The sequence below is a fragment of the Melanostigma gelatinosum genome (assembly GCF_949748355.1).
Source record: "Melanostigma gelatinosum genome assembly, chromosome: 6".
Classification (NCBI taxonomy): Eukaryota; Metazoa; Chordata; class Actinopteri; order Perciformes; family Zoarcidae; genus Melanostigma; species Melanostigma gelatinosum.
The window spans coordinates 10,387,741-10,405,067 of NC_136639.1; the positions used below are offsets into that span (position 1 = coordinate 10,387,741).

General features: G+C 41.2%; 1 protein-coding gene across 1 annotated transcript in view; it reads right to left on the reverse strand.

Annotated features, from left to right (window-relative positions):
- Window positions 1-17,327, reverse strand: part of LOC306779261 (transmembrane protein 132C) — a 108,010-nt gene that overhangs the window by 51,698 nt on the left and 38,985 nt on the right. The window contains exon 3 of the mRNA XM_079271110.1: window positions 2,515-2,661. Within this exon, the coding sequence (XP_079127236.1) occupies window positions 2,515-2,661 (147 nt within the window). The remainder of the gene's footprint in view (window positions 1-2,514; window positions 2,662-17,327) is intronic.

Sequence of the window (17,327 nt, forward strand, 5' to 3'; positions counted from 1 at the left end):
TGAAAACATAGTGAAAATTGTATTCTTAATAGATCCCCCTACATCCTTCATATTATACCTTTTTAAAAGAGGATGGATTAGCAGGGATTGACATAAAGCTTATTCGTGCAAGTAGCTGAGATGTTTTATGTGCCCGATAGCCTAATTACTTTTCCGAAATGGAAAGTGTAGGCAGATTATTAATTAAATGAAATCTAAGGGAAGTCGCACAATTGGACAAAAAAAAAGTCAACCTTTTTTTTAAATTATTCTAAATGTTATTTTAATGTATTATTGTCATGTATAGTAGTTATTTGCATAACATTACACAATTCAAAGGATTAGGAAATACATTTCAATATTTGCTCTCATCAAACGTTTTTTTGTGGACATTGGCAGTTTTTGATTATGTATTCTAAGCTGCTTAGAGCGTTAAGGACATTAAACGGGTGATAATTTAATATCTATTTAATATTGCTGTAAAAAGATATCTTTCAAAGAACTGTATTTATTGTATATTTTCTCACAAACACTGAATTTTACAAGATTATATTTGAACACATCATGATAACGGTGTAATTTGCTTTCACCCAATGCCTATTTTTACAGCTTGAAGGCACCATAATGTAACTCAATGCAACCTCCGCTATCTGCAGAATAGCCGGACACTGTAACTACTCTGAGCAGCATGCATGGGAATGAATTACAATATAATAGGCCTACGTGTCTAATTGTCTTAATAAGTTAGTTGTTCTCAATGTTTTTATGCTGCTAGCTCTGTTATTCAGCCAAACAGGACTGTGCTGTTAACTGGCCCATTTCAACGGTTTTGTTGTTCACAATGTAGCATTATCAAGAATCGACAACTAGAAAATATGAATGCTGATCTCTTGATTGCATATTTTAACTGAATATCGATCCCTAATGGAGATCACATTTATTTTCCATGAGGCATTCCACTTGCCTGAACAGTGAGTTTAATGGCCCCAGGCTAATGGGAAAGCTATAATGTCAAGCCGTGGCTGAGGCAGATACAAAGAATATTGATATTGACATAAAATGTTGTATCCCTGTATATTTTCAGGCGGCTACCTTTTGTGTTTAGAAGCTGTCAAAACGTGTTTAAAGACTGAATAGAAGGACTGGAAAGAAGTTTCAGTGCGTAGGCGACTTTGAGCTCCTAAGGCAGCTCGTGTTTGAAACTGACTGCTAATGAAGTCAAATGAAGTTGAACCGCATGTTCTGAGAAGGGGAAATATTCATCCCATGTATAAAAAAAAGATGGACCATTGAGATCTGGATCAGCAACCGCCACGGCACGACTGAGCTCCTGGTCTGACTATGGCGCTGCAGTATCGCACAACAAATTACTGTATGAAGAGTCTGTTAAAGAAAATCTTGCAGCAGTTTAATGGCAGGCACATATATCTTTCTTTAGCGTGCTGTGTGCATTGCAGTTACACTATAATCATTCTTCGTAGAGATCCATTAATAGCATGTCTAAACAAATCACTGGACCAACTGATTCAAATTAGATACGTTTCACAGGCTGCTCTCCACTGAAATAACTCCTGCGCAACTTTGATTATAAAGTTGCAGTTGCGATGTCAAGTGTCCCGTTTTCTTAAGGGAGTGGTTTAGAATTTGTTAAGTGGAACGAAAGCTAAAGAGAAAATAAGTGGCGCTTAACCCAAATCTGCCTCTAATCCATAAACTTACACCTGTCACTAGAAAGTTAGATCTATTAAAACTACTTCCTGATCCGAGAGGGAAAAACCATTAAAACGCACAAAGGCCTTCAATCAGCACTTAATTAACACAGCAACCTTTTCCCCAATCACCCCTATCTGCCAGATTAGTTTAAGGACGTGAATACAGATGACCAAAACAACTTTGAGGATATGGACAGCGAAGAAAATAAGTCTGCAAATAAAAAGAGGGAGGGAGGAGAGATGATGGAGAGAGAGAAGAGTGGATATCGCAATGGTCTAATAACTTCCCCCCCCCCCCCCCATTTGTCTCTCTAGCAAAAGAAAATTTCAAACATTTTAGGAGATTGAACCGCTACTCGGTCTAAGTGATGGGGCTCAATAGTCGAGTATCACAAGAGTGAGCGGATGAGAATTTGTAGCAGCTGTATGCATTCAAGCAATTCTTAAATATATTATAAAACCTGTTTTTTGTTGTGCATAAAATGTAAAAAAAATATATATATATATTACAATCTGCTGTGTCAATTGTTCGCTACCTGCCCAGCACCAAATTGCAGACAAAGCTTGCTCGTTACACAGTTGCTAGCTGGTGAACATAGTGGAGCATGTAGCAGCTAAAGAGCTTGATCATTTCTTCAGGAGTTTGTGGAGAACCAAACGGGGCTTAAAAGGTAATGATCATCATGCACTCGAGTGAATGCGACCAAGTGAAATTTTAACTTGCATGGTCACAAAAAAATGTTGTTTTCCCCCACGCGACCATATCAATTCCTGGTGTATTTTTGGTGTATTCCATTTGAAGTAGTGTAATTTGTGTGCTCACCTTTGCTGATCGTAGCCGGATTCCTTCCTGCGGCAGTGGAGAGTCACCACTCGGTGGCCTTCGCTCCGCACGTCCTGGCTAACTATCCACTGAGTGGGATTGCTGGGACGAGCCCCAAGAAACGTCAGTCCTTCTTTCAACTTCACTCTGTGGAGAAAAAACAACAATACGTGTTTATGAACGCATCAGGCTGAACGATTCTACTTCTGTTACCGTGGATATCCTCATTTCAATGACTCACTGGATGTATCCAGCTGATCCATGCATGGCAGCTGCGTCCAGACAGACAATTATTTTTTTTTTTTTCTGCCATTTGTCTCTCTAGCAATACATTATCCAGATGGTTCACTGCGCTGTCTGGTCTTCAAAAGATGTCCCAGCTGTCCTCTTTCTTTGATCACACCGTTTGCCCCCCAAGAGGACAATTGGCTGACTTTAGACATGTGTGTTAGCTCATGTGTTCCACTGGTCAATCAAGCAAACACCTGCTATTTTAATGAGCAGTTAATACACTCTAAACTGTCTGTGTTGTTGTTGTACATCTTTGCTAGAAGTATTTGTTTGCTAAAATTTGCTAATCAGCGAGTAACGCTCTGATACTTTGGGAACTGCCATCCATAGTGACCATCCCATTATGCCACTCCTCTTCCTCCTTTACCTCCCTCAGTCATAGATTCACCCTCTCGCAATCTGGAAAAGGACATTATGAAAAGGTTTCTTTGACTGCGGCAATATTACAGCATCACTGTCCTTGGCGCAGTCGACTACAAAGGAGGAAAATGACCATGAGGATAAAAACAAAATGAAAATCTCTTATACATGTAACCCATATTGTAAAGTGTATCCACCGAGAGTGATCTGGGTCAACGTGTTGACGTAAAATGTATTAAGACTAATGTTCCATAACATGTGAACAGTGTGATTTTGTCAAAGTGTGACCGCAAAGTTCCAGGTTTGAAGAGAAGTCTAAATTAAAAGAGAAGGCCCAATCCCTTTCCCCATCCAATCCATACCAGGTTGGCAGATGAGACCCAAAGATAGGACTTTGCTTTCATCTTGAATTTGTTGCTCCACTTTGCGATTGCTTGTCTGTATACCAATGAACATATCTGCTCTCTCCATTCATGCTTCTTTTCTTTGATGTCATGTTGTGATGGGGGTTGTATGCAAAGTGGATAATATGACGGAGGGCATGCTTCCCCTCGCTATAAGAATGAAGATAAACGCCACATCTAAGGGTCGATCTGAATGCGTTGCAGTCTTCCAAACATGATTTGATCTTTTTTTTTTTTTTTTTGCCAGCTGCCTCACTCTCTGTGTGTCTATGAATGAAGACCAACACACATTTACGGATTTTGCCACATAAGCGATTTAGTCTTCTGGTCACACTACACGATATTGTTGTCCTTTGAGAGGACTCCGAGCAGTCTTTGCCTTCATTTACAATGTGCGTGACGTGAGGGTGAACTGAAAGGTTAGTGGTCCACCTGACAACACCAACAAATATTTGGGTTCATGAATGAAAGCAACCCTTGAACCATTCATCATCACTCAGCAGAGAAGGTGGTTCCTGTGCAGGCAACAGAAAGAGGGTGAATGTGTCGGTGGAAGCATTATGTGTCAAAGCAACCCTGTCCCTGAACTGGAGAATCTGTATTTCTACTTCAGCACTTGACTTAAACTGGTTATGACATGGCTTTATTTCATCCCTGGAGTAATATGCAGTGAAGATAATCACTGGCAAATGTGTTTTTGCGTCAGTGTGGGGCAAAGGGAATAATGGAAACAATGTACAGACTGTAACGGCTGTCAGAAACGTTTACGTTTAAGCCATTTTATCTCTTATAAATGGAGGTAGACTGCTGCCAATGACCCGTGATTATCCACACTAGTTATAACAATGGAAATAATTACAAATACTATAAATACATGAATTACTGAAATAAAATGAATACAAATAGTTTGATACCAAATAAAATATAGGCTACTGAACCCACTACAGCAGGATCAATAGCTCAAAATACAATAATCCCCAATGTTCACAGTGTAGTTTGCTAAAATGCTGTATTTATATTCCCTTTTATCCTCCTTTGACTGAGGGCAACAAGAACATGTTTACTCAACTCAAGTATTTTTGGAAAATCAGGAAATCGCCTAAACTTCGTCCACAACTGGAATAGATGGACGAGAAGTGGCTACACCAAAAGGTGAATTACAACACTTCATCTTAACCCACTGCTAATACTGAACTACACGGGACGTCACAAAATACCCCACAGTGTCAGTCAAAGGCCGCATTTTTCTCCCACTAAATGGAAGATCCTCTGTTCAAGCCAGAGTGAAAGGAAGTGCTGAGGAGGAACTTACTGGCAGTGCATACAACTCTAACACAAAGAGCTTGGGCACAGTCCTCCTCGGGTCCCAATGGGAGCAGCTTGAGATAATGCTGAAGCGGTGATGAACACGGTGAATATATAATAAATGCAACACTTGGAATGGAGCCATTTTGCATAATGAGTAGGACTACTGTATTGTTACATAAGTAAGATTTTGAGGATAAAGAGTATAAACAATATTTTTTTCTTTGTGGCATTTAGCTACTTTAAACTAAATGCCAAAATGGACATGCTCACAATGTAACATGTTCACAATGACAATGCTCACATGGTGGTGTTTAGCAGGTATAATGTTTTTGAACGAATGTAGTATAAACACCAAAATGATTACAATTCATCCTGAGTGACTGAATGAATGTCTGAATGTCTGAATGAATGTAGAACTCTCTTCAAAGTTTATCAAGCTGACACTCCCCTTGAAAATGAAGGAGGGGACACTTATATGAATATACCTGGGCTCTCCTCTTTCTCTGAAGAGGTCTCCTGTGAGCTACAATCAAGACTGGATGTTCTGAATACCAAGTATTACACAACTACAGGGGAATTTAAGAGACACCAGCCCACAGAGGGAAGAAGGGTAGCGGCGTAAAAAGGAGACAGCTGACAGTTTAAAGTCGCACTAAACCCCACTAAAAAGACGTAACTTCTTTAAGAAATCATAAAATACCCTGACGCGTATTCATCGGCACCGTAATGAGTCTGAGACAAACTGAGCTGAACAAAGAGAAGCGAATGCAGGTGCTGCAGAGGCAATCGGAGACCACAGAGCGGTCCAATCCCGATTCGTATGCCATTTGATGTCATTGCAACCCTTTCTTGGATAACAAGTGAAGAAAATCATCCTGCACTGTACATTCTATCTTATTCTTTTTCTCTCTGCCCTGTCCCTGCTGCCCATCTTCCCTTACACCGGATTGTATGCTTGGACACCTCAGGGGCTCCCTCAATAAATAGTGATGAGATAAGTGAGAGCTTCTCCTCAGCGGGGCAGAGAAAGGAATAAACATTTCCAGAGAAATCCAATAAGGTCGCGGCTGGACGACGATGGGAGTCCCCAACCAGTGGTCTGCGTGCCGCGACCCTGGCTGCACTCCAGTTACTTCTGTGGCCTGCTTCCATCTGGCTCTGTGGGGCTGCTGCTGGCGCACATGCATCGCAGGGTTTGGTGACCTCTTCTGACCATTTCTCTCCACTGACTCCTCCTGAGGACCATATGCATCCACAATCAGCAGCTTCCCCGAGGAAGCATTTTCTGTTTTATCGTGCCATCCCGCCCACATAAACAGTGTGCAGGGAATGCAACAGCTCAGTGGGGCACAGGGGGAAAAGAGAGAAGATTCAGTGTGGCGGGAACGGCAGAGAGACAGCAGGAGGACAGCACTTTGTGATGGTTTGTGGTTGACGGCTAATGGAACAGTGTAAAGCACCGCGCTCATCTGCGAGTGTGCTGCTTCACAGACCGTAACTGCTGCAGGAGCAGACACTGGAAACAAAACGCGCACACACACACAGTGGCAAACAAAAAAATAAATCAAGCCAAACGCCTACACTACGCGACACATCAAAAGAGACTTTTATTTTATTTCCGCAATGTACAATAAGACATGGAAACTTTTGCAAAGTCGTAAAAAGAAAAAGAAAGGATCTTTAATGCCTTTTTACTGATTTGATGTTTGTGTGTGTGTCTGAGAGTGTATGCAGGGGGTCCTGTGTGTGTGGTATTATTGATAGTTTTACCCAAACCCCCCCTCTTGGTGATTAGACAGTATTGAGCTGGGGTGAGTGCCTGCTTGCTGATTAATGTGTGCGAGTTAGGTAGCAACGTTAGCTGCTAGGATGGCAATGTCGCTTTTGTCCACCACTTTGGTCCGTGAGGGGCTCATTGTTTTTCTAAAGATTGGGAATGGTGGGGGGAGTGCATTGTGGCCGGATGTCCTGCAATAAGTGACTTCTTTCTCGAGCTCCATTCTGAGGTTGACATTTGTGATTTGGAATAACACGTGTCATGAACTATTGGATGGATTGCCCTCAAATTTGGTGCAAATATTCATGTTTCCCTGAGAATGAATTATTGTAACTTTGGTCGTACCTGAACTTTCCATCTAGGGCCATCATCTGGACACATTTTCATTTTGTCCAATACTTTGGTTTGTGACTAAATACCTGCAAAACTAGTAACATGCGCATCAGCCTCACCGTTTCATGCTACTTAGCAAACGTATTTGCATGCTATAGTTCGTGTTTAAGCAGGGCATATTTCATTTGACATGACTATGTATTGGGATATACTAAATGTTTTTTTTGCATACTTAATAGTATGGTATTATGGGAATGGGAACGCACAATTAGTTTCTTTTTTCTTATCAAAGAGAAAAGGGCAAGAGAGAAAACAAATACTGTAGATATTGTTATATGTGTGAGTTTAGGTAGATGGAAAAACAGCGAGGCAGGTTAGAGAAGAGGTTGATTGCATTTGCAGGCGCAGAGCATGACTGAGCGCTCTGCAGTTACTTCAATCAATTCTGTTCATCTTGACCACTCAACGGAAGGAAAACAGATACATTACAAGAGCACAAAATGAGCACCATTTGTAGACGTAGAGATTTTGAAAAGAGAAATTACCATGAAGTGTTAAAAGGACCACAACTGATTGATTTTAATATAATGCACTGCTATAACACTTTATGAAAACCAATATGCTCAAGAGGCGGGGCCAGACTCTGTCTGTTGGCCATCAGCATAAACATAATATACTGACTCTATCAGCCTCTCATCAGCCGCTTCTCTCCGTATGAATTATTAATTTGCTCCTTCTTTGTATACTACATAGCATTTAGAAATAATATGTATTTCAGAATATAGACAGCCATATTTTAAAACAATGCAATATATAAGGCAAGTATGTGCCTTTTGCTCAGGTGTCAATGGGGGAGGAGGGGGGGGCACTGATGCTGGTAGCATACCTACAGTCATCTCCCCCACATGCCAGGAGGCACATTTCATTGGCTTTTCATTTCTGAATCACACAGCAGAGATTACAGAGGTATCTATTGTTATGCTGAGTGGCCATAAAAGCGAGAGGAAACACATTTTGTCTGGAGATCTGTTTGCCAATTACTCTATCATTTGTGTAGACACGGTGTGAGCAACCAGAGGGGAGCATCGCAAATCCCATTTGAAGAATACATATGATTGCTGTCATGGAGCGCAGATTTGTGGTGTTCTCGCAGAATGTGTCCACCTAATTGGATTTGCACGACATTCAAGAGCACAGCGAGAGGGGGAAAAACATGAACGCAGGGCGGGAGGAAAAAAAGCGACATCGCGAAATAGAAACAGTCAATAATACTCGGGTGGGAGATCATGTAAGACTTGTGAAATATTTGCACTTCAACAGATATGGTTTTCAAACAAGCCAGACTCTAATTTCATTTTACTAAATGAATGTCTTTTTGTTAATGCAACATGAATCAGTGCAGTTCGTTAGTTTGAGGGCCCGTGAAATAGTTCCTCTAGCCTGTGAATTGCAGTATCATCTAACAATAGGATGTTAAAGTCTTTTAGAAAGGAGCTGATTTAGAAGAGCAGGTAGTGGGGCTCAACAAAGGCCACTGAAACGTGTTTATTTCCACTCTGTCACACACACACAGACGATCATTTTGAGCACAACACAACACACACACACATACACACAAATATACGAACGCATATATGCACATATGTACTCATGCATGTATTTACACGCACCCTCAAACACAGGCAGGGACGTATAGGAGCCGGCTGCTGTTAAGCTGTGACGAAGAGATAATGTCACAATGTTGCCTTTGGCAATAGAGATGAACCAGCACACTTGTTTTTCCCTTTTTTTTCTTCCTGTTGTTGCTCCTTTTCATTTCATTTCCAGTTTTGAGAAAATGGGGGAAATAAATAGTTGCATGCCCAGAGGAAATGGTTAGTAAATGGGAAGCTACATTCAAGGCTTTGGCTCTGCTGCTCACACATTGATGTCTCGTCTCTGGTCTCATCTGGTGTGTTGGTCAAACGGGCATTACTGTACTGCTGAGATTCAAAATACCGCAGACGATTTTGAGGAGAACCCAATTGTTTAAAGTTTGTCTCATCCAAACATGTCACTGAGTCATCTCATTGCTTTCAGAGCTACTGCACGATAGGTTTCCATTGTTAACTCATGTGATGAAGAGTTTCACAACAAACGTGCATGTTTCATTTTCAAATATGGTATGTGTGCACACTGCACACCTGTATGTGTAAGTAAAGTAAGTCAAGTAAGGTAGTGTTCAGCCTCTTGCTGTATTGTGGCTGAGAAAATAGCCAAATTGCTTCCAACTGCAAGTTGCCCGAACTACAACAGCAAACTGGTACGCTGCAGCAATGATTTTGACAAACAAGAGTTATAGTTGTTCCATTTTGACGCAGTGAGAATTGTTCCACACTAGAAATGAACAGGAAACTGCGTGGTAAATCAAAAATACTTAAGAAATCAAGGAAGGTATTTCACATACCCATTATGAAAGACATCTGTATTGTCTTCACAATCGCACTACATGACAAAAGTCAGTGGATGGTGGTCGTAGAGCCATCATGGCACAGATCTCTGTCAGGTAGGGGAGGACAGGGTGGGTGCAAAGGGAACTCGGTCCTTCAGGGATAACACAGCATGGCGTTGGCTTCGGTTATTTACACCAGCCAAGAGCTTCCTGTCGTCTTTCAGACATCCCCTCAACCCCCGACTGGCCCCCATGTCTCCCCTTTCCGAAGGGAGTTGGTAAGAGATGAGCTTTGTGTTGTGGCAGAGGCAACTGACACAGCTTCAACAACATGAGGATTTAGCCTGCGAACAGAGAACTAATGCCCTGCACGTGCTGGGAATCTCTGATACGCACCCATCTGCTCATGTATACCTAAACATGAATTGAAAGGCATGCGTTTGCACACTCGCGCGTACGCTCATGCATGTGCGGTCACATTCACCGAGTAAAATAAGCGTACAACCGAGGCACCCAGCATTCCACACGGAGACGAGCAGGTTCACGCACAAACACACTGTGAGGTAATGAAAAGCCTGTCCCAGTACACGGCATGGCTAACTCTAATGCTCACAAAATTGTTTTTAATTGGTGGAGGAGAATAAATAGAGAGGAACAAAAGCTGGGTGGGCAGATCATCAGACGATGTTGCTCTAGAAATGAAAGCTGTTTGAGCACAATTTTGTTTCCGCAGTTACCCCCCGTCTCCATATCCATATGTATAAACCAGTGTTACACGTGAATTGCAACTGTTCATAGAGCTAGTAGACTCTGGATCGAAGCAGACTGCAGGGCCATATCTCCACATAGTGAGTCAGTAGCTCGATAAGTAGTGGAGAATCCTCAGAGAAGCGAGGCGTCCTGTGCCTCGGCCCCCCTCGCCCACAGTTGCTTTGATGAAAATTAGCTGTCAGTGTGTGGCACTCATCTGATCGACACAACTTCATCCGCAGCTCACTGACCTTTACAGAGAGAGCAGGGAGAGGGCCGGCCGTCCACCTCGCACAGGGAGATCAACACACCGAGAGATGAAACAACAACAATCTCAGATGCTCAATGAGATGACACAGCAAAGGGTTTGACTCCTCGCAGAAAGACCAGACTGGAGCCGAGCGGATCTGAGGTGTACAAAAGGATGTAGCTATGTGTATGTGCTGCATGTGAGTGTGAGAGAGTGTGTGTTCCAGGAACAGAAAGCAGTGGGTAAGAACATCAAATGGCTTGAGAGAGATAAAAGCCCAAACCACAGGCAAGAGGGACAGTGCTTTACCGAAGAAGAATCAAATTGAACTCGAGAAATAGATTGTAATCTCCAGTATGTCACCGTCTCGTTACCAAATGATCACAAAATGAAAATTGCACCCTTTCTCTTCAGTTTCTCCAAAGGGGTTGATATGCCTTAAAATATTCAATTTGCAGGCTCACCAGGTAAAATCCATTAAAGGCAGCCAGTAATGTCAATTGAATTAGGGCTGCTTCGTATAACGCATGGATTCCCTGTGCCTTCAGCTGAGTGGCTTTGCTGGCACCTTGTTTGCGACCACAAGGCAAATGGGATTAGAAGGAGACACCGGCAGCTAATGTAACGACACAACTTTTCTTATCATGCAAAACTGCAGAGAGCCACTAACGGCGTAATATAGGAGACAAAGTATTGCACTCTATTAAAGACTCAATTCATATCTGGAAAATTTGATCCTGAATTTCTGAAAATCTGTCACTGTTACTTGTTTACACAGTGAATTAAGTGGGTTGAGGACATTGTCTTCACATAGAAAGGAAAATGTTATGAGGATTGTTTGCTTCTGTATGGTTTGTAGATATACTTCTCTTTACAAAAAGAAAGAATACAAGATAAGTGATTATCATGAAGCACTGAAGTACATTTTTGACCTTGGAGTAGTTTAATCTCAAAGCACTTAATGCTGTCTTCATCAGCTGGTTGCTCGCTTTGTCTGTCTGCTGTTTGTCAAGTAGCATACAGTTGGTTTCACAGAAACACACGCTAATGAGAGCCATGAGACTCAACCAAAACAATGAGCTAGAAGACGGTAAAACAGTGTAGAGCCGAGGGAAACTGCTTTGTGTTTTAATTAACTGTTTGTGCGAGCGACCACTTACACATGACGTGCAGTCATTTGATCCATTTTTTTTATATAAAAACACAAGTGCAGCTTTAACTCGCAGACAATGTCTTTCTGCAGATTTGAATCGCTTACCGTGGTCTTTGTTGGTCGTTGTTTGCTCAGTTGTCATGATGTGAATGTGCAAATGTGGAACTTCAGAAAAAGATAATAAGTGGATCTTGAGTTCAGAAGGTTTTATCAAAGTAATGACAATCAATTCTCACTGGTAGTGAAGTGTATTTGGAGAAGTAGGGGAGCGTATCTTTTGGGTGATCTTGACAACACTGCGGCTTTATCAGGAACACCAATATCATATCATGATGTTTCTGTTTTTGGTTCTTGTCCTTATTTTTGCGGTGATTCAAGCCTGCTGCAGTGAACAGAAACTTTTTTCCCTAAATAACGGAAAATTTTCTTACTTGATAAAATTGTCAAAGCTGCAATATTAAATGTTTTTTTACTAGTATAGGATCAAATGACCACTGGGACAACTGATCATTTTCACAAGGCTCTGCAGCTGACAGACCTCATTACTTTAATTTTACAATCCACAACTTTACTATTTTGGTTCATTTCACCGCTCATCTCATCAACTTTGTTTCAAGTGACAATAACACATTTTGTGCAACAAACGGCTAAATACCGCTAAAGACACAAAAAGTATATTTCTGTCAAGAGCTGGTGGAGAACAAAACAAGAGTGGATTTTCTAACTTTTACTGACGAACTACTAACTGTAAGATGACCACAAACATCACGCAAACATGATGCGCTAGGTGGACAATGGAGAGGCCTTTTGCCGAATAAATTCCAACATAGTGGACATTTAACTCTGTTAGTTTCTGCTGCTGGATATTCCTGTAACTTGCAAATGCTTTACCTCGTATCCGAACAGCATGAAAAATGGCCCATTTTACCCGACATGAAACAGCAATTAAAACTTGCCCACTTAAACAAATTCCTGAAGACCTCTCTGTTACTTTTTTTGTTTCTCTCGTAGATAGATTGGATGGCCAAGCTGACTTGTTTTGTTTCCGGTTCGCAACCTCTACTTCTTCTACTCTGTTTACTGGCGGGTCACAGCTATGTATAGCCTATACCACCAAACTACGCTGTCGCGAGTCAGATTAAGATTTTTGTATCGATGTAGCCGTATGTAACCGTAGCCTCTTGTATCGTTTTTTCACCGCATATCGTTTCATCTTTACACCTCATAAAATATGCTTCATGAATAATTCAATGTCTTTATTGATGCAACCATAAAGTACCATATGCATGTACAATGCGATAGAGGACTGCGAGAGGTGGACCATCACCATCAACATACACATGCACAAACACACACACACACATAAGATAATGAGCTCCAAAGACACCAAACCCAAAACCAACCCATCTGGCTTTATTATTACAGACGGCTCTTCTCAGCAGCCTACAGTACATCTCAGCGAGTTGCTCTTACCTCTTCATCAGTCTCCTGCCATACTGTATGTAGCAGGAGTAGTTAATGCTGAACAGTGGCAGTTGCCAATGCCTGTTAGTAAGTGGGTGCCATGTTCTATGTGGATTAAGGATGTGCATTAACTGATGCTTATTTCATGGCTAGTTATTCCATTGGCAGGAGTGTGATATTACAGAGTCTGATTTATGACCATCTGTCTCTGATTACTCAGTGTCATGATGGGGCTGGGGATGTGAAGGATGAGGGGATGGAAGGGAAAGGAAAGTTAAGGGGAGAAATGCTGTTTCATTTCCATCTCTTTATGTCTGTTTCTCTGATTACCATTTTATATTCATTCCCTCTTAATTGGTCATCCTACCTCTTTCTCTCTACTATTTCCACTTGTCTGTAAGCACCCTTGAGGCAATCCATTGTACAGAACACCCACAAAGACACACACACTCATACTCTCTCTCACACACACACACACACACACACACACACACACACACACACACACACACACACACTCACACACACACACACACACACACACTCTTTCCACTCACTGCTAAGTGCACATTTGCAGTATGCTTCATTCAATCTTCGCTAAAGCTGTTTGCTCGGCATACACTGTGAGTTAATGAGACTGTAACAATTAATGCCACTTGTATACAAAGTGCTGATGTTGTCGCCGCTGAATTGTCTTCAATGAAATTCTTTAAAGTGGACTACAGGAAGTAAGAGAGGTGTTCGTAGCGCTTGTGCGTACTTATTACAGGGGCAAATGTCTGCAAATACTCTGCACCACAGTTGAAGGAAAGGCCACAGAAGAGACCTTTCTCTTACGAACAGATGTGATCAGTACATTTGCAATGAGCAAACACTTCACTGTTTCCTACACGTCTAAGAAATTCTGCAAATCCACATTACAAACTTCACAGTATCAAGAGAGCAATGTGCCCTTATCGCATGATATCTAAAGGAGGCAAGGTGCCCAGCATAACCATTTCATATTACAACACAGTGTGACATCAATACACCATCAACCATCTGCCTTTTAGAGACTTGCTTTGTTTGAATTTTATATAAGGTGTAAAATGGGGCTTGAAATCACCTCCGCACAATGTTGAGGAAAAGGGTATCTGAAGCTATCTCTGCTATCTGTGCAGCAAGGAAACATCACAGCGCAAAGCTTTTCTTGAGCTGCCACCAGCTTAACGCGCGTACATCAGGTGTACAAACAATGTCAACATTGTGTTGTTGTCCTCCACTCCATTGCGGTGAGAGGAGTGCTGCAGTTTGTGCAAAAACATATTGTGGCATTTTACCAAGGCTCAGGAGGATGGATATAGCTGACACTCGCGTCCTCTGCTCAGCAGCAAGGAGATGGGGACGTCACACAGTAAATTGGCGACAGAACAGGAAAGCTGAATCCTGTGAAATTTGCATTTTAACAGCTACAGTACACAAAAGTGTCAAGAGTCACTGCCATACAAGATGATACACGGAAAAATCAGGAAGAGGTGAGGGAGAGAATATATGAAGGGAGTCTGACTGGTGAGAACCGGTGGGCGGCAGATATCACATGAGGAAACTTATCAGTTTTTACTGTGTACGTTGGCAACTTTACACCTACTGTCCCCTCTTTACTTCTATTAACTGTCAGTCATAAAAGACTACAGCGCACCCACTGCATGGGTACAAGTGGTTGAATATGTAGGGCCAAAAACACACAACAGCTTTTTGAATTAAGGTTTTGGGAATTACATTTTATTCGCGAAATTTGCCATTGTGGTCATTTCCCTAAAACCTGAATCATTGTTCATTGTGCACTAAGATAAAGTGCTTGGCATACTGAATAGTCTCTCAATGCCCTTTCACTTAAATGAAAAGGGGAGAAATATTGCATTCAGGATTTCTTTCACACTGTTATTTCATTTGGATTAAATCGTCTATTCAAGGTATCAAAGGTGAGACAAATGCTAAACCTGCGAATGCAATTATTTTCAGTAGCTACCCATTGTTTGTGTTTTCTAGTACACCTTTGAGCCATTTCATATGACTGGATGAAGCGGCTGAATCTGTTCATCCGAAATAAACACACTGATCATTCGGCCCAAAGGGCGGATGATCAGTAAGTATAGGAGCATACGATATTTTTTAGGGGAGAAACATACCTATTAGGTTAAGTAGGTTACATTAATCTCACCAGGCCACTGTACAAAAACATCACATTTTGAATCACTGGATTGACTACGGAGTACCAAAGATATTGTATTCTGCAACTACCTAAAGATATTTGCCTGTTATCTGAAAGAATTGTCAACTGGCGTCTATTCTGGAGGATTTGATTTCATGTTTTAGATTACTTATAAGGGTTGAAGATTCACAATGTATTGTAAAGAGGTGGCAGTCGCAGCTTATTGTTACGAACACAAATGAGGAGGACTCGAGATGAGGGACCGTGATACGCCAACAAAGATGCCACAGAAAACGAATCTATGCCAGATTCTCAACCCGGCATTTCGTAGCAGTACGAAAGAGGTAAATAATAAATGTTTCCAGACAACAAAGCGAATTGCTGTTCAATACTTTTAATCTAACTAGAACAGTCTCGAGAACAGGGTATGTGTCTTCTGTAGTGGTCTCCATTGTTCTTATTTTTTCTCATCGGTTCAAATGCCCAGCTGACGGTGCTTGACAACGACTTGTCTGTCCCACTCCCGGCGCTGATTGGCTTATAATTAGTCCCCCCACTGTGCTTATTGGTCAATTACCTTTTAACTGAGAGTCGGCTGTTTCACGATGCCAGACTATTCAGTCGATTTGAATCCGGTGGAATGGGAGGATTCAAAGGCTTGGACCCAGGCTATGGATAGCTACACGCACTAAACCACATATGAGCCAATTTTAGCAGACACATACCCAAACCTGTTGACACTGGTAAAATCAGGAGCTGGGCCTTAACTGACTAAGCCAGGTACATACAGGCAGAATAACGAAACACAGTGACTGATCTACATAAGGGAGATAGGGTGTGTGGAAACAGGCTAATATGTGTTAACGCGTGTGCCAACAACAACATCAACAAGCATGACTACGTCCGTGTCACTTCAAGTGTGTGTTTTTGTGACGAAACGTAGTTTGTAGACCGTATCGGGGATTCCCGGTCAGTCATGTCATCTGAAAACCACGAAAACTTCAAAACTCCCGACTAGAAGACAGGAATTTGTGTACAGTACAGCTATCTGACGACTTTGAAAGTGGTGTAGTGTGTACTTGGCTTAAGGAAAAGTCTGCTGGCTGCTCGGCCAATCCATACAGCTTATTTTTGTAGATTACAGCACACTTGTAATGCGCAGGATTTATGTTTTTTTTTGTTGCACATTTAAATCGTTGATGAGTGAATAGTGATCTAATCGTGAGGCCAGGGAAGATTCACTATCTACTGTTTTTGGAGAAGTAAACTATTTATAAACATCTTGTAATGAAATCTAATTTAATGAAATCTAATGTATATATTATATACAAATGCTGTGCATTATTAAGCTTATATAATATATAAGCTTAATATTGCAATTCATGTAGGATTCATTTTCTCTCAACCATAGTTCCTAGTTTCTACAGTGACTATGGTTGAAAGAAAATAGTTTCTTTGAGCACTACAGTTCAAGTGACATATCGTACCATTATGTTTGAGAGAAGGCCCACATCTCTACGGCCATTATCTTCAGAACGAGGCCACTCACATCAAAACAATCTGTTTTGATGAATACCACGAGCATGCTACAACAATAGTTAACAGAAATACCACTGTAAATCAATGACATTATAAATTGAAATGAATGAGTCATGCTCTCAAATTGAATGACCACACTCTTGAATAAATATGGTTAAATAAGCTTCATACATTACAGGTAAGAGAAAACACATGTATTTTTCATTTTGGTGTGAACTGTCCCTTTACATTGTCAGGCAATAGAATGCTTTATTGTTCCACGCATCTAGTCCACATACATTTCAAATTGAACTATTTTTATCAAGGTTTGTAAAGACGTGTTCCCTATTTTACTCACACTGGTGCAGTAAACACTAATCTTCGAGGGATACCTTTTCTAATTACTGTTATTCAATCTAAGGGCCATTTTGCCTGGAGGGTTCTGATGCTTTGCCATAGTAAAGGACACCCAGTAGAGAGGTGATCAAATAAGAAAAATCCATAATCTCTTTTCTTTGCCCTCAAGGTGACATCTGTTTTAAAAGAACTCTAATCTGAGTTTATATAAAAGGACTTTCAAAAT